General features: G+C 52.1%; 2 protein-coding genes across 2 annotated transcripts; both read left to right on the top strand.

The window, feature by feature from the left end:
- Positions 1-8,889: 8,889 nt before the first annotated feature.
- LOC138645760 (zinc finger CCCH domain-containing protein 13-like) lies at positions 8,890-10,551 on the top strand. The gene has a single exon (XM_069735279.1). The coding sequence runs from the start codon at positions 8,890-8,892 to the stop codon at positions 10,549-10,551; it is 1,662 nt and encodes a 553-aa protein (XP_069591380.1).
- A 1,638-nt stretch (positions 10,552-12,189) lies between these two features.
- LOC138645759 (octapeptide-repeat protein T2-like) lies at positions 12,190-12,660 on the top strand. Its single transcript, XM_069735278.1, has one exon. It carries the CDS (start codon positions 12,190-12,192, stop codon positions 12,658-12,660), a length of 471 nt encoding a protein of 156 aa, XP_069591379.1.
- Positions 12,661-18,310: the final 5,650 nt, after the last annotated feature.

Below are 18,310 nucleotides of genomic sequence, written 5' to 3'. Positions count from 1 at the left end.
AATAAAGTTCATGGACGACCCGCTATCCACGAAGGCAGAAGTGGACACGGAGCCACTCCCACAACAAAGTTCCACTTCCAACAACATTTTTGAAAATGCCAAAAAAGGTACCTGAGAGTCGGGGTGACTACCATGACAATCACCCAGACTCAGCTGCTTGTAGGTTGGTGGACAGGAGGAGCAGTCTTTTTTCCAATGTCCAGGATCTCCACAGTAGAAACACAACCTTGCTTCAAACCGTCGTCTCCTCTCCTTCTCGTTGAGATTGGCAACTCCCACCTCCATAGGTTCAGATGGGGATGAAACAGGACCAGCAGGAAAAAAATGGACCCTTTCGCTGTGCAATACCTCTCTCCCTCAGCCTCCGATCCATGCGGATAGCCTGAGTCATGGTCTTCCCCAATGAGCTGGGAGGAGGATGGAAAGCCAAAGCGTCTTTCAGGTAATCCGCCAGTCCACTCCTGAACAGACATCTAAGCGCGGAATCATCCCAGGACACCTCAGTGGACCATCGGCAGAACTCAGAACTGTACCACTCGGCTGAGCGCTCCCCCTGAACCAGACCCATAATAGTGTCCTCTGCCAACCTGACACGGTCCGGTTCATCATAGATAAGTCCTAGGGCCTCAAAGAACCTATCTACTGACATGCGTTCAGGAGCAGTGAGGGGCAGTGAGAAAGCCCAAGATTGGGGACCCTGTCTAAGTAAGGAAATAATAACCCCTACCTGCGGAGTCTCATTCCCAGACGATCGAGGTCTAAGGGAAAACAATAACTTACAGCTTTCCCTGAACAAGTGAAATTTATCTTTTTCGCCAGAAAAAAGTGTCAGGAAGCTGAACCAAGGGTTCGGCAGAATGCAAAGCAACATCTACAGACTCACCAGGTTGACTAACAGCAAGGGGGGTTGTTCCCTGCATGGTCAGAACCGTCTCTGTCAGTTCTTTTTGTAAGAGAGTATGAGACGTGACAAGGGCCCGATGTTCCACCAAAAAATCCCGCACCATCTGTGTCAAACTGGACACTTGATCTGCCAGGTTGCAAAGCAGATCCATGACCAGAGAAAAAAAAATGACAAAATCCCCTTTAAATGTCTGGTCAGCTATAATGTAATGTGCTGCTGCAGTGCAGTATAGAGCAACCTGCACCAGGGGGTGCTGGTTAAGGAAAGGCGGTTGTACACACAGCGCAGCAACACTGAACAACAACACAGGTGTCACAGGTAATGAAAGGGACATGAAACAAGCCAAGGTCATACACGGAGATAGCTGCGCGGTACAGAAGGGGCGAGCAGAGAATCGTCGGGGACAAGCAAGACGTCAGAACCTACCGGAAACGTGGTAACCAAAACGTGAGACGTAAGACGGAGTTGGGGTACAGGGCAAAGGTCAGAACAAGTAATATACGGGTGCAGGCAGACAGAGGCAAAGAGGAACACTAGAACAGGGATCCAGGTCAGGAGCTCAAACAGTGCAGGATGAACTATAGCTGACACTGGCCCACAGGCTGCAGAGGACTTAAATAGCTCAGCCAGCTTCAAAGTGAGGCAGAGAGGATTAACTCCCACATGACCAGTCCAGAGACAAGAGAGCTGAACATAATCTCAGAACTGGATCATGACATCAGGGAGCCTTAGAATGCAGCCTAATAAGCTACAGAGCTGATGCACCCAAAAAAAAAAAATTCCACTGTCCCTGCAAAGAAAAGGTGGTGTTGGACAGTGGAAATCGCTACAGCACAAGCAGTTTCGGGGTTAATCTTCCCTCCCTAACTATATCCCTTCTTCTTATGAAGCTGTGACAACCTCTCCCTATGCTACGATCGGCAGAAGTAAGATGGCGGTCGGCATGCACGCCCCTTTATAGCCCCTGTGCCGCCGCAGAAAGCAAGCCAATCACTGTCATGCCCTTCTCTAAGATGGTGGGGACCGAGACCTGTGTCATTACTCTGCCCACACTCTGCGTGCACCTTCATTGGCTGAGAGATGGCGTTTAAAGCGTCATACGAAACGTGACTTTTTTAATTAAAACACCTGTGGCTAGGAGGCGGAGTGCTCGATCAGAAGGCTAAAGAATAAATTTCAAAAACCTGACCGTCACATCCAAACATAGACTAAGTGTGAACAGCTGCTGAACCTAAAGTTGCCAACTCGTATATAGTTAAGTAAATAAAGCAGCACACTGCAGCGCTAAAACATGCAAACATGAAAATTTAACTGCATTACTGCACTAGAAATATGAAAAATGAGAGCGTTTAGCGCATAAAAATGGTCAATTTTATGTGTACCTGGTAGCCACTTTACGGCATCTCACTTATACCAGGTCCTAAACTTGCCTTTCCTCGCTGAGAATAAACGTCTCCATCTGAATGGGTACATGTGAGACCTCTTCTAAGACTAAAATTCTCTCTCTCTGTGGAGGGGTATTGGAGGGAAATGTCAGATTTAGGGAGGTTAATAGACAGTGGGAGCAGAAGTTCAGTTTTGGAGATGTTGAGCTTCAGATAGAGGGTGGACATGATGTCGGACTGCGGACAGTCACTGGCGTTCTGTAGTACAGCGGAAGGTCAGGGGATGATGTGTATAGTTGTGTGTCATCAGCGTAAAGATGGTACTGAAAGCCAAATCTGCTGATGGTCTTTCCAATTGGGGCTGTGTAGAGGGGGAAGATAAGGGGGGCCAAGGACGGAGCCCTGAGGTACCCCAACAGTGAGAGGAAGAGGAGATGAAGTGGAGCCAGAGAACAGAACACTAAAGGAGCGGTCAGAAAGATAGGAGGAGAACCAGGAGAGAGCAGTGTCCTTAATGCCAAGTGACTGGAGCCTAGAGAGTAGGAGAGGGTGGTCAACAGTGTCGAAAGCTGCAGAAAGGTGCAGAAGAATAAGCAGAGAGTGGTCACCTTTACACTTTGCTGTCAGAAGGTCATTGGTCACTTTGATGAGTGCAGTTTCTGTCGAATGTAGGGGGCGGAAGCTGGATTGTGAAGGGTCTAGGAGAGAGTGAATGGACAGGTAGTGGGTAAGGAGAGAGTGAATGGACAGGTAGTGGGTAAGGCGGGAGTAGGCCAGGCGCTCCAAGAGTTTAGAGATGAAGGGGAGGCTGGAGACCGGTCTGTAGTCTTTTGTGCAGGATGGATTGAGAGAGGGTTTCTTTAGTAATGATAGAGTTTTTGAAGGAGGATGGGAAGATGCCTGAGGAGAGGGAGAGATTAAAGATTGTATTTATATGAGTTGTGACGACTGGAGAGAGACTGGAGGAGATGTGAGGGAATGGGGTTGGTTGTGCATGTAGTTGGACGAGAAGAGAGGAGCCTGGAGACGACTTCTTCTGTGATGGGATCAAATGTGGAGAGTGAGACGGGAAATGCAGGGAGGGATGGGAGTCACTGCACTTAGTGTCTGGAAGCGGATTTCCTGTTGGATATCATCTATTTTCTCTATAAAGTGGGAGGCTGCCAGGGAGTAGGGGCAAGACTCAACTCCCACCACAAATAAACCCCGAGTCTCAGAGTCCTCTTAGGTAGAGGGGTTAGGGAAGGATGGTGGTTCTTTCTGTATGCAGTGAGGGTATGGGTTTGGTGACACAGGGGGACCCCTCTACTGTCGGTTCCACAAAGTTCACTATCCTTTGGCAAACACATGCGCTAAAATAAACATGTAGGTCCAGACCTGTGTGTGAATAAGTACGTGTGGGTGTCCACAAAAAACATCAGGTGAAAGTACACATCTGGGACCTGGAGTTCTAGGGGTGATTGGTGAATCTATATGGATCGAGGCGTACTCGCTGTACGTTGCTTCCGGTGAGGTCTGGTGTTAAGGGTCCAGAGGCCCCTCATTGAAAGGGGGTACTGTCATGATCCATTTTTTGATTTGTGGCAGCTCTGGTTCCACTATGTTTTAAATGTAGTTTTTTCCTTTCAGGTCAGCATGTATTAATGTCAGTTTCCCTTGCTGGCAGCCTGCTGCAACTGCAATGTTGCTAGGTCAGCTGATATGGGTGGTGACCACTGCCACCATCCTTTTAATTGTCACCTGATGCATGAACTGACTGTTAGTGACAGGGTTATTCTATGGAGACCAGCCATGCAGTTGCAGCTCTCTGGTGTCAGCTACTTCTGGAGTTTGGAGTCCTGTTTCTGTGTCATCTGCGGTGTGGTCTTTTTACCTTGTCTGTCTCGTGCTTGTCACCAGGCTCAGACTGGCCCATAGGGTAACAGGGGAATTCCCCGATCGGCCCCAGTACAGATCTGGGCCCCCAACCCCACTATATGGGCATTATTTGGCATAATTCAATTGATTTACTCTGTACATAAAAAGCAAACTACCCAGTTTATTATTATATAGCGATCTAGGTAAATTTGTGAACGAGAGTAGTGTAATATTTGTATACATGTGAAAAGTGGGCCCAAGTCAATGTTACTGGTGGGCCCTTAGCACTCCAGTCCGACACTGATTGTCACCACCCTGTGTTGTACCTTCTACAGTACCTTCTACAGTGGTCAGGCTGACATCCTTGCCGGCCAGTGAACCAGGGCAGTACGAGGTGACAGTGAAGGACAAGGTTCGTGATGGCAGTGGGGGGGGGACCCACTTAAGGCATTAGGGGATGCCAGGAAAACCCACTTCTCAGTTTCAGTTCAAGAAACTTGCAGCTCTCTGGAACTCTCTTACCCTTAGGTTAGTCAGGGAACGGCACCTAGGATATGTAGTCACCGGAAAGGCTGCCCTGTCACGTACTGGCTATCGGGGGATTCTGCAGTGAGGGCGGTATGTATATCACCAGTCCCATGCCAAGAATACACATATGAACCTCCGATCTGTCACTGCCAGGATTCCCCAATAACACCAGAACATTAAGCTGCCAGCAGTTCCTCGTTTGATATAAGCAAGGTCCGTTACCAAGTCTATATTGGGTTAAAAACCCACCCCAGGTAGCGTGAATTGGCACAGAGTACGTGTCGGTTCGATCATAGAGCCAAAAGAACGAAGCTAGTAAATTTATAAGTTTACTCCAGAAAAGTAGGCAGTGTTTACAAAAGATATTACAAATGAGACAAAATACAATAATGTACAACAGTTAGAAAATAAATGGGATGAACATATGAACTTACTGAATCTCAGTCACAGGTATGATGTGTCGAAAAACGAGAGGAGAGGAGAGTTCCCAAAGAAAGGATTCATTCAACAGAATGGATGTTAGCTGTTATGATCCGGTGACCTTGGAGCCGCATGAATAACTTTCACTGGAGTAGGTGGTCACTATACTGACCGCAAATCATGATCTTAACACCGCAACTAGAAGTAGCCGTGGAGTGTACCTAACGAATCCTAGACACCTCGTCACAGCCGGAGGACCAAATACCCCTAAAGATGGAAATAGGAATACTATCTTGCCTCAGAGCAGAACCCCAAAGGATAGACAGCCCCCCACAAATATTGGCGGTGAGTCGGAGAGGAAAAAACATACACAGGCAGAAAAACAGGATTTAGCACAAGAGGCCACTCTAGCTAAAATAGGACAGGATAGGACAGAGTTCTGTGCTGTCAGTATTAAAACCCTTCAAAAATATCCACAGCAGAATATACAAAAACTTCCTCCATCTAACTAAAGACGTGGGAGCGTATATCTGCAACTCCAGCGAATCCTACAATTCAGAGCAGGAATACAATCAAAAAACAAGCACACCGCCTGTGTGCCACAGAAAAAGAAACAGACACTTATCTTTGCTGAAATGGCAGCCAAGCAGGAGAAACCAGACAGAGATCCATCATATCCCAAAAAACATTGACAACTGGCCAGGACTAATGAGTCCTGCAAGCCTAAATACCCCAGTCAGAACTGCAATTAGCAGATACACCTGTCCAAGACTGCAGCCCAGGAACAACTGCATTACCATCTACTACCACCAGAGGGAGCTCAAAAGCAGAATTCACAACAGTTAGCGGTCTCTCCGGGGTTCTGAACACCTTTCAAAATGTATGTTTCTGTTTTATGCTTTGCCCACAAACCTAGAAACTTCTCCTTTTGCTGACCTCACTGGTGGGCTGTGTTCTAGAAGATACACCTCTCTTTGGAAGTTATCAAAACTCCTATTTTCCATATCTTTGGCTGGGAAGCTCAGGGCACGATGACAGGGGCATTATATTTTTTCCCTGTGAATTTACCATTCCTTTGAGACCAAACACGGCATGACTGCGTGTTACTGGGGGGGGGGGGGGGCAGAAATTCAGTTCCCAGGTTTCTTATAGCCCTAATGGCCACAAAACGCTGCCATACGTAGCCCTAAGTGCCCAGATCCGTAAAATCCAATTTTCAGGTTTCTAGGATCAATGTGCGTTACTAAATTCGACTTGGAGTATTCTGTATAGGGAACAAAGAAGTCCTTTGCGGGAAAACATGTTGGCTGGAGGCTAAAACTCGCATTCCAGAGAGAGGGGGAGTAGAATTTCACAGCGAGAGGAGGGGGGTTGCATGTGGAGTTTAGTTTTACACAAACCAATTGGGGGGGAGCAGCAGGCATCTCTGGCTGTGTCACTCTAACAATGATTCATATTTTCCTGATGGGAGTGCAGGGACAGGCTCAGGTTGGAGCTCAAGGTGTCCTGTCCCTCATTCCCTATCGATTGGGCCTTCCTCTCCCCTTTTCCATCCCGTTGTGTCGTGCCGTCTGCTAACTGACCCCCTGGTGGGATTGTGACAGAGACAAGCATCTGACCATCCAACGGAAAGAGACAAGCATCTGATCCGACCCTCCCACTGAAAGAGACAAGCATCTGATCCTCCTACAGAAAGAGACAAGCATCTGTCCCTCCTACAGAAAAGGTCTGATCTGACCCTCCCACTGAAAGAGACAAGCATCTGACCCTCCCACAGAAGTCTGATCTGACTCTCCCGTGGGAGGGAGACAAGAACCTGACTCTCCCGTGGGAGGGAGACAAGAACCTGACTCTCCAGTGGGAGGGAGACAAGAACCTGACTCTCCCGTGGGAGGGAGACAAGAACCTGACTCTCCCGTGGGAGGGAGACAAGAACCTGACTCTCCCGTGGGAGGGAGACAAGAACCTGACTCTCCCGTGGGAGGGAGACAAGAACCTGACTCTTCCGTGGGAGGGAGACAAGAACCTGACTCTCCCGTGGGAGGGAAACAAGAACCTGACTCTCCCGTGGGAGGGAGACAAGAACCTGACTCTCCCGTGGGAGGGAGACAAGAACCTGACTCTCCCGTGGGAGGGAGACAAGAACCTGACTCTCCCATGGGAGACAAGAACCTGACCCTCCCATGGGAGGAGACAAGAACCTGACCCTCCCATGGGAGGAGACAAGAACCTGACCAGGTAGAGACAATCCTCTTATTGGCAGAGATAGGCTTCTGTGTAATATTAAAGTTGTGCCCCCAGATTACAGAGCTAGATTACGTTTGGCGCCCTGAGGCTAGAAGTATCCGGTGTGCTGGGTTCAGAAGTTGAGTATGTAGACAGAGCCTCAGACACTGGAGCAGCGTGGCCATCGCTGGGCCCTTGGCTGTGGCCTGAGGCAAGGCAGTGTTATTTGAGCCTGGAGGGCTACGTGTGAGTTACCTGGGCTGTTATGCACAGAGGATAGATGCAGCTTACCGTAGTCACGCCCCAACTCATTGTGCTCGGTCCACATCATATTATAAATGGAATTATAGCTGCTGCCTCCAGAGGAGCCCGGTAAGAACATTTTCTGTCAATCTGACTTTTGTCTTCTCACTGTAATAATTTTCCACCATGATGATTAAAAGGGGTTGTCACCTTTCAGAAAGCTTCCCTACCTGAACAGTTGGTTGTAAAATCCCTAGACCGGCTATACCTACCCTCACCAGGTCCAGCACACTGTCTCCACTGCAGCAGTCCATCCGATGACATCACTGAAACCAACCAACCAATGGAGGAGGGGCAGGGATGGGGACACTGTGCTGGACTGTGCTAGCTTTTTCACAACTGTGCAGGCAAGAAAGTTTTCTGACAGATGAGAACCCCTTTAAGGATCTTCACTTCCAGAAGTGGTTAATACGGTGTCACCCCCAGACTTGTGAGGTGGTCTCTCGTGTGACTGAACCGCACAGTGGATCCCCCAAAAGTTCAGTCACTACACTCAGGACAGCGCATGGCATGACACGTACAGTAGATGGCGCCGTTTAATCTGTTGAGGTGCTGAGAATAGCATCAGCGCCACCAGCTGGAGCAGACTGGAACTGCACTGCTGAATCGGAGTATCCCAATCAGGTGGAAGATGGCAGCGACTCCGGGAACATCTACATTCAGGTCCAGTTGAATCCGCTAAGTAGCACTAATTACGCCATCACTAACGAGGCTCAGACAATGGCTCCTCTCATTTGCTGCGGAGTCACTCATACCACTGATGAGGGAACACGAGGCGCCGGCGTCCTCCGCTTGGCGTGTAGCGGTGGGAGGGGGAGAGCTAATATTTGTGTTCATGGTGGAGACGTAGAATTACAGAGCCTGAGATGTACAAGACGCCGATCAGCCGCCAATCGTCTCCGTCAGCCCGGGGAAGGTCTGTGCACAAGATGAGGCCGGAGCTAATGGAATGACAACATGAATCACAGCGTCTGGATGCAGGAAGGGCCACAAATGAGGTGTGAAGCGCAGGATATTGATTACTCGTGGACTACAAGTGTCGCCTTTAATGTTCACTCTTTGCGGAGAAGCGGCAAGGACAGATGGCGCCTTAACTCTCCGCTGATAGACTTTAATGGTGAAATATTGATTTCTATCCAGCCAAGGCCTGATGCTGGGGCCAGAGTCATTTGTTGGCGAGCACCGGACATGCACTGCACCGCCTGTAATCAATCATTCCTGGCAAGGCAGGTGAAAGCTCCAAGCTAGCCACCTTGAATCCCAAAGATGTGTCAGATGCAAGCGAGCGGGAGAGTACAAACAAGAGGAGGCGGAAAGGAGATCACGGGGGAGACTGTGATAAAAGATGGAGCGAGAGACGACAGAGAGCGAGAGACGACAGAGAGCGAGACGACAGAGAGCGAGACGACAGAGAGCGAGACGACAGAGCAAGTGCAGGAGAGTACAAACAAGAGGAGGCAGAAAGGAGATAAAAGATGGAGCGAGAGACGACAGAGCGAGAGGGACGGCAGAGGGCGAGAGAGACGACAGAGGGCGAGAGAGACAACAGAGGGCGAGAGAGACGACAGAGGGCGAGAGGGACGACAGAGGGCGAGAGGGACGACAGAGGGCGAGAGGGACGACAGAGAGCGAGAGGGACGACAGAGCAAGTGCGGGAGAGTACAAACAAGAGGAGGCGGAAAGGAGATAAAAGATGGAGCGAGAGACGACAGAGCGAGAGGGACGGCAGAGGGCGAGAGAGACGACAGAGGGCGAGAGAGACGACAGAGGGCGAGAGAGACGACAGAGGGCGAGAGGGACGACAGAGGGCGAGAGGGACGACAGAGGGCGAGAGGGACGACAGAGGGCGAGAGGGACGACAGAGAGCGAGAGGGACGACAGAGCAAGTGCGGGAGAGTACAAACAAGAGGAGGCGGAAAGGAGATAAAAGATGGAGCGAGAGGGACGACAGAGCGAGAGGGACGACAGAGCGAGAGGGACGACAGAGGGCGAGAGGGACGACAGAGGGCGAGAGGGACGACAGAGGGCGAGAGGGACGACAGAGGGAGAGAGGGACGACAGAGAGAGAGGGACGACAGAGGGCGAGAGAGACGACAGAGGGCGAGAGAGACGACAGAGGGCGAGAGAGACGACAGAGGGCGAGAGAGTACAAATAAGAGGAGGCGGAAAGGAGATAAAAGATGGGGCGAGAGAGACGACAGAGGGCGAGAGAGACGACAGAGGGCGAGAGAGACGACAGAGAGCGAGAGGGACGACAGAGAGCGAGAGGGACGACAGAGCAAGTGCGGGAGAGTACAAACAAGAGGAGGCGGAAAGGAGATAAAAGATGGAGCGAGAGGGACGACAGAGGGCGAGAGGGACGACAGAGAGCGAGAGGGACGACAGAGAGCGAGAGGGACGACAGAGCAAGTGCGGGAGAGTACAAACAAGAGGAGGCGGAAAGGAGATAAAAGATGGAGCGAGAGGGACGACAGAGGGCGAGAGAGACGACAGAGCGAGAGGGACGACAGAGGGCGAGAGAGACGACAGAGCGAGAGGGACGACAGAGCGAGAGGGACGACAGAGGGCGAGAGGGACGACAGAGCGAGAGGGACGGCAGAGGGCGAGAGAGACGACAGAGGGCGAGAGAGACGACAGAGGGCGAGAGAGACGACAGAGGGCGAGAGAGACGACAGAGGGCGAGAGAGACGACAGAGGGAGAGAGACGACAGAGGGCGAGAGAGACGACAGAGGGCCAGAGAGACGACAGAGGGCCAGAGAGACGACAGAGGGCGAGAGAGACGACAGAGGGCGAGAGAGACGACAGAGGGCGAGAGAGACGACAGAGGGCGAGAGAGACGACAGAGGGCGAGAGGGACGACAGAGAGCGAGAGGGACGACAGAGCAAGTGCGGGAGAGTACAAACAAGAGGAGGCGGAAAGGAGATAAAAGATGGAGCGAGAGGGACGACAGAGGGCGAGAGAGACGACAGAGCGAGAGGGACGACAGAGGGCGAGAGAGACGACAGAGCGAGAGGGACGACAGAGGGCGAGAGGGACGACAGAGGGCGAGAGAGACGACAGAGGGCGAGAGAGACGACAGAGGGCGAGAGAGACGACAGAGGGCGAGAGAGACGACAGAGGGCGAGAGAGACGACAGAGGGCGAGAGAGACGACAGAGGGCGAGAGAGACGACAGAGAGCGAGAGGGACGACAGAGCAAGTGCGGGAGAGTACAAACAAGAGGCGGAAAGGAGATAAAAGATGGAGCGAGAGGGACGACAGAGGGCGAGAGAGACGACAGAGGGCGAGAGAGACGACAGAGCGAGAGGGATGACAGAGCGAGAGGGACGACAGAGCGAGAGGGACGACAGAGCGAGAGGGACGACAGAGCGAGAGGGACGACAGAGCGAGAGGGACGACAGAGGGCGAGAGGGACGACAGAGGGCGAGAGGGACGACAGAGGGCGAGAGGGACGACAGAGGGCGAGAGGGACGACAGAGGGCGAGAGGGACGACAGAGGGCGAGAGGGACGACAGAGAGAGAGGGACGACAGAGGGCGAGAGAGACGACAGAGGGCGAGAGAGACGACAGAGAGAGAGGGACGACAGAGGGCGAGAGAGACGACAGAGGGCGAGAGAGACGACAGAGGGCGAGAGAGACGACAGAGGGCGAGAGAGACGACAGAGGGCGAGAGAGACGACAGAGGGCGAGAGAGACGACAGAGGGCGAGAGAGACGACAGAGGGCGAGAGAGTACAAATAAGAGGAGGCGGAAAGGAGATAAAAGATGGGGCGAGAGAGACGACAGAGGGCGAGAGAGACGACAGAGGGCGAGAGGGACGACAGAGCGAGAGGGACGACAGAGAGCGAGAGGGACGACAGAGAGCGAGAGGGACGACAGAGAGCGAGAGGGACGACAGAGAGCGAGAGGGACGACAGAGCAAGTGCGGGAGAGTACAAACAAGAGGAGGCGGAAAGGAGATAAAAGATGGAGCGAGAGGGACGACAGAGGGCGAGAGAGACGACAGAGCGAGAGGGACGACAGAGGGCGAGAGAGACGACAGAGCGAGAGGGACGACAGAGCGAGAGGGACGACAGAGGGCGAAAGGGACGACAGAGGGCGAGAGGGACGACAGAGGGCGAGAGAGACGACAGAGGGCGAGAGAGACGACAGAGGGCGAGAGAGACGACAGAGGGCGAGAGAGTACAAATAAAAGGAGGCGGAAAGGAGATAAAAGATGGGGCGAGAGAGACGACAGAGCGAGAGAGACGACAGAGCGAGAGGGACGACAGAGCGAGAGGGACGACAGAGGGCGAGAGGGACGACAGAGGGCGAGAGGGACGACAGAGGGCGAGAGGGACGACAGAGGGCGAGAGGGACGACAGAGGGCGAGAGGGACGACAGAGGGCGAGAGGGACGACAGAGGGCGAGAGGGACGACAGAGGGCGAGAGAGACGACAGAGGGCGAGAGAGACGACAGAGGGCGAGAGGGACGACAGAGGGCGAGAGGGACGACAGAGGGCGAGAGAGACGACAGAGCAAGTGCGGGAGAGTACAAACAAGAGGAGGCGGAAAGGAGATAAAAGATGGAGCGAGAGGGACGACAGAGGGCGAGAGAGACGAGAGGGCGAGAGGGACGACAGAGGGCGAGAGGGACGACAGAGCGAGAGGGACGACAGAGCGAGAGGGACGACAGAGGGCGAGAGGGACGACAGAGGGCGAGAGGGACGACAGAGGGCGAGAGGGATGACAGAGGGCGAGAGGGACGACAGAGGGCGAGAGGGACGACAGAGGGCGAGAGGGATGACAGAGGGCGAGAGGGACGACAGAGGGCGAGAGGGACGACAGAGGGCGAGAGAGACGACAGAGGGCGAGAGACGACGGAGCAAGTGCGGGAGAGTACAAACAAGAGGAGGCGGAAAGGAGATAAAAGATGGAGCGAGAGAGACGACAGAGAGCGAGAGAGTACAAACAAGAGGAGGCGGAAAGGAGATCACGGAGAGACTGTGATAAAAGATGGAGCGAGAGACGACAGAGGGCCGCGCGAGAGAGACTAGAGCGCCGCGCGAGAGAGACTAGAGCGCCGCGCGAGAGAGACTAGAGCGCCGCGCGAGAGAGACTAGAGCGCCGCGCGAGAGAGACTAGAGCGCCGCGCGAGAGAGACTAGAGCGCCGCGCGAGAGAGACTAGAGCGCCGCGCGAGAGATTAGAGCGCTGCGCGAGAGACTAAAGTGCCGCGCGAGAGACTAGAGCGCCGCGCGAGAGACTAGATCACGAGAGAGAGACTAGAGCGCCGCGAGAGACACTAGATCACGAGAGACTAGAGCGCCGCGAGAGACACTAGAGCGCGAGTGCAGAAGCGTACAGTGAAGGAAATAAGCATTTGATCCCTTGCTGATTTTGTGAGTTTGCCCACTGACACAGACATGAACAGTCTATAATATTAAGGGTAGGTTAGTTTTAACATTGAGAGATAGATTAAAAATAAAATCCAGAAAATCACATTGTATAAATTATATACATTTATTTGCATTTTGCAGTGAGAAATAAGTATTTGATCCCCTACCAACCGTTAAGAGCTCTGGCTCCTACAGACCAGTTAGACGCTCATAATCAACTCATTACCTGCATTAAAGGGAACCTGTCAGCACTTTGCCGCTATAAGCTGCGGCCTCCGCCTTTCAGGGCTGATATACGGCTTTTTATAATGAGGTATATCTGCCCCATGTCCGACTTGGAAGTGAAGAAAAGTAAGTTATATTATACTCACCCGGGGGAACGGTCCGTCCGATGAGTGTCGCAGGTCTGGGTCCAGCGCCTCCCATCTTCTTACGATGCCGCCCTCCTGCTTCTTCATCGCTCCCCGACATCGCGCTTCTGCGCAGGCGTACTTGGCTGCCCTGTTGAGGGAAGAGTAAAGTACTGCAGTGCGCAGGTGCCAGGAAAGACCAGAGGCCCAGCGCCTGCGCACTACCGTACTTTACACTGCCCTCAACAGGGCAGACAAGTACGCCTGCGCAGGAGCGCGATGCAGCAGGAGGGCAGCGTCGCAAGATGGGAGGCGCTGGACCTAGACCTACCGACACCCATCAGACCGGACCACCCCCGAGGGCGAGTATAATCTAAAGGTACCGTCACACATAACGATATCGTTAACGATATCGTTGCTTTTTGTGACGTAGCAACGATATCATTAACAAAATCGTTATGCGTGACAGCGACCAACGATCAGGCCCCTGCTGGGAGATCGTTGGTTGCTGGGGAAAGTCCAGGACTTTATTTTGTCCCTGGATCACCCGCTGAATCGACATGTGTGACGCCAATTCAGCGATGTCTTCACTGGTAACCAGGGTAAACATCGGGTTACTAAGCGCAGAGCCGCGCTTAGTAACCCGATGTTTACCCTGGTTACCATTGTAAATGTAAAAAAACCAAACACTACATACTTACATTCCCAGTGTCTGGTCACGTCCCTCGCCGTCAGCTTCCCGCACTGACTGTGAGCACCGGCCGGCCGTAAAGCACGCTGTGCAGCGGTGACGTCACCGCTCTGCTTTACGACCAGTGCTCAGTCAGTGCGGGAAGCTGAAGGCGAGGGACGTGACCAGACAGCGGAAGGTAAGTATGTAGTGTTTGTTTTTTTTACATTTACAATGGTAACCAGGGTAAACATCGGGTTACTAAGCACGGCCCTGCGCTTAGTAACCCGATGTTTACCCTGGTTACCCGGGGACCTCGGCATCGTTGGTCGCTGGAGAGCTCTCTGTGTGACAGCTCTCCAGCGACCAAACAGCGACGCTGCAGCGATCGACATCGATGTCTATATCGCTGCAGCGTCGCTTAATGCTACGGTACCTTAACACTCTTTCTTCACTAGCAGGTCGGACTGGGGGCAGATATACTTCATTATAGAATGCCGTATATCAGCCCTGAAAGGCAGAGGCCGCAGCTTGTAGCAGCCAAAACAGGTGACAGGTTCCCTTTAAAGACAGCTGTCTTACATAGTCACCTTTATAAAAGACTCCTGTCCACAGACTTCATTAATCAGTCAGACCTTAACCTCTACAACATGGGCAAGACCAAAGAGCTTTCCAAAGATATCAGGGACAAGATCATAGACCTGCACAAAGCTGGAATGGGCTACAGAACCATAAGACGATGGGTGAGGAGACAACTGTTGGTGCAATAGTAAGAAATGTAAAATGACTGTCAATCGAGATCGATATGGGGCTCCATGCAAAATCTCACCTTGTGGGGTATCCTTGATCATGAGAAAGGTGAGAGATTAGCCTAAAACTACACGGGGGGGAGGGGGTGGACTTGTTAATGATCTCAAGGCAGCTGGGACCACAGTTACCAAGAAAAAACTGGTAACAAATTACGTCGTAAAGGTTTAATATCCTGCAGTGCCCGCAAGGTCCATCTGCTCAAGAAGGCGCATGTGCAGGCTCATCTAAAGTTTCCCAATGAACACCTGGAGAATTCTGTGAGTGATTGGGAGAAGGTGCTGTGGTCAGATGAGACAAAAATAGAATTAGACCTACCGGTAATTCGGTTTCTAGGAGCCTTCCATGACAGCATAGGAGGATGTCTCCGTTCCCTAATGGGGGACAGGAAGCACAAGAGGTTAAAAACCCCTCCCACCTCCCATTAGCCAGTGACTTACAACTAACACCATAGCACCGGTTACCTTTAGATTCTCAGAAATTAATCCAAGAATGTCGGGAGGGAATTAGTGCTGTCGTGGAAGGCTCCTAGAAACTGAATTACCGGTAGGTCTAATTCTATTTTCTCTAGTAGCCTTCCACGATAGCATAGGAGGAATACCAACCAATTCCGCATTGGGGGGGGGGGGGGGGAACCACAGCCTGGAGAACTTTCCGGCCAAAGACTAGATCGCGATTGGACCAGAGGTCCAATCTGTAATGTTTGGTAAAGGTATGTAAAGAGGACCAAGTTGCAGCCCTGCAGATCTGTTCAGTAGATGCACCAGCCCTTTCAGCCCAGGAGACTGAGGTGGATCTGGTGGAGTGAGCTTTTAAACCTGCAGGTGCCGTCATGTTCTGGGCTAGGTATGTTTCAGCTACAGCCCTTTTTATCCAGTTGGAAATTGTACTTTTTGCTTTCTTGCCTTTATTTCGACCGAACAAATGTACAAAGAGATTTTTGTCAGTTCTGAAAGATTTGGACTGCTCCAAGTAGTGGAGGACTATGCGTCGGCATCCAAAGTGTGGTACTTTTCTTCCTTTGGATTCATCGGGTTTTGGCAGAAGGATGGTAGGACTATGTCCTGTGAACGATGAAAGTCCGACATCACCTTTGGAAGAAAGGATGGGTCCAGGCGGAATATAATGGAGTCATCTGTGATGTTTAGGTAAGGCTCCCTGACCAATACAGCCTGCAATTCCCCTACTCGCCTTGCTGTAGATATGGCAACCAAGAACGCGGTTTTATACGATAGGAGCAGAGTGGTGCAAGAGGACAGGGGTTGAAATGGAGGGCCCGCGAGTCCTCTAAGGACCAAGTTTAAGTCCCAGGATGGGAAAATAATCTGTCTTTTGGGATGAAGTCTAAGTGCCGAAACCATGAACCTTTTCATCCACCGATGACTGGCTAGATCTTGGTCGAAGACAGAGCTTAGAGCAGATACCTGGACCTTTAGTGTGCTTGGTTTGAGCCCCAATTCCAACCCTTTTTTGCAAAAAGTCCAATATTCGAGATATATCTGGGTGGAAAGAGTTAGGTGCATTAGGGTGACACCACGAGAATTTCTTCCAAATTTTGCTATATATAGCATTGGTAACAGTTTTTCTGGATTTTTGCAAGGTGGAGATCATGGATTCTGAGAGCCCCCTAACTTGTAGTACCTGGACTTCAGCAGCCAGGTTCAGCCTTCGGGCATTTGGGTGAAGGGGGAACCTGCGGAAGAAGGTCATCCGATGGTGGTAAGAAAACCAGTCCATCCGCCTGAAGCTCTATGATGAGATGGTACCAGCTCCTTTTTGGCCATACTGGGGCTGCAAGGATAGTTGCAACCTTGTCTCAAATTTTTCGAAGGGTTTTTGCCAGCAATGGTATTGGGGGGAAAGCATATGCCAGCCGAAACTTCCATGTGTGGGCAAAGGCGTCTACTCCCTGAGAGGCGTCCCTGGGATTCAGGGAGAAGTAGGCTTCTACCTGCGCATTCTGGCTTGAGGCCGATAGGTCCACCTCGGGTAGGCCCCATTTGTCTGTCAACATGTTGAAGGCGCCCTTTTACAGGCTCCATTCTCCTGGCTGGATGTCCTGTCGGCTTAGAAGGTCTGCCTGTGTGTTTACGGACCTCTTTTGGTGTACCGCCGTCAAGGAGAGGTTTCGCAGCCCAGCAGAAAATTGTTTGAGATCCCTCTCCAACCGTTGAATTTCGGGCTAACTTGGTGCTTGAGATGGGCTACCGTAGTCATATTGTCTGAGTAAACTCTGACATGGTGACCTATGACCAGATTGTTTTCTGCTAAAAGAGCCTTCTCCACTGCCCTTAAAGGGAACCTGTCACCCCCAAAATCGAAGGTGAGCTAAGCCCACCGGCATCAGGGGCTTATCTACAGCATTCTTACGATGACATCCTCTTGTCTTCACGCTGCAGGAAAGGGCAGAGAGGCCCGACGCCTGCGCACTGCAGTACATTGATCTGCCCTCAACAGGGCAGGCAAAGTACGCCTGCGCCAGAGCGTTTAGACAAGAGGACGTCATCGTAAGAAGATAGGAGGCTCCCGGCGCAGACCGCGATGCCCATAGGACCAGAACAGAACCGGGACCGCCCTGGGTGAGTATAATCTGACCTCTTCTTCTCATCTTTCAGGACACATTGGGGGCTTATCTACAGCATTGCAGAATGCTGGAGATAAGCCCCTGATGCCGGTGGGCTTAGCTCACCTTTGATTTTGGGGGTGACAGGTTCCCTTTAAGGCCGGGATCACACATGCGAGAAATACGTCCGAGTCTCGCATGGTAAGACCCGGCATTGCCGCCGTCACTCAGGAGCGGAGCGCGAGGCCGCATGTATTGATATGCGGCTGCACTCTCCGCTCCTGAGTGACGGTGGCAATGCCGGGTCTTACCATGCGAGACTCGTACGTATTTATCGCATGTGTGATCCCGGCCTAACTCTCTGAAGTTGGAAGATTTGGTGCTCTCCTGCTGACTCGAGTCCCTGTAACGGGACCACAATGATACCACAGCCCCCCAGCCTCTTCTGCTGGCTCTGTTGTTACCGTCACCAGGGGGTTTGTATCCAGTCTACACCTCTGCATAGGTTTGTCCGATTTAGCCACCAGTTTAGGGAGGCCCTTACTCTCCCTGTAGTTTGTGCTCTCTTGTTTAACCCCTTTCTGCCATTAGACGTACTATTCCGTCCATGTGGGGTGGGCCTTACTTCCCAAGGACGGAATAGTATGTCATAGGCGATCGGCCGCGCTAACGGGGGGAGCGCGGCCGATGGCGGCCGGGTTTCAGCTGCTTATCGCAGCTGACATCCGGCACTATGTGCCAGGAGCGGTCACGGACCGCCCCCGGCACATTAACCCCCGGCACACCGCGATCAAACATGATCGCGATGTGCCGACGGTGCAGGGAAGCATCGCGCAGGGAGGGGGCTCCCTGCGGGCTTCCCTGAGACCTCCGCAGCAACGCGATGTGATCGCGTTGCTCCGGGGGTCTCCTACCTTCC

This window comes from Ranitomeya imitator, chromosome 7 (assembly GCF_032444005.1).
Source record: "Ranitomeya imitator isolate aRanImi1 chromosome 7, aRanImi1.pri, whole genome shotgun sequence".
In the NCBI taxonomy this organism is placed as follows: domain Eukaryota; kingdom Metazoa; phylum Chordata; class Amphibia; order Anura; family Dendrobatidae; genus Ranitomeya; species Ranitomeya imitator.
This window is presented reverse-complemented; position numbering and strand designations above follow the sequence as displayed.

What these genes read in the sequence shown, in the direction of transcription:
- LOC138645760 (XM_069735279.1), top strand. Translation starts at nt 8,890, where the DNA reads ATGTGTCAGATGCAAGCGAGCGGGAGAGTACAAACAAGAGGAGGCGGA.
- LOC138645759 (XM_069735278.1), top strand. Translation starts at nt 12,190, where the DNA reads ATGGAGCGAGAGGGACGACAGAGGGCGAGAGAGACGAGAGGGCGAGAG.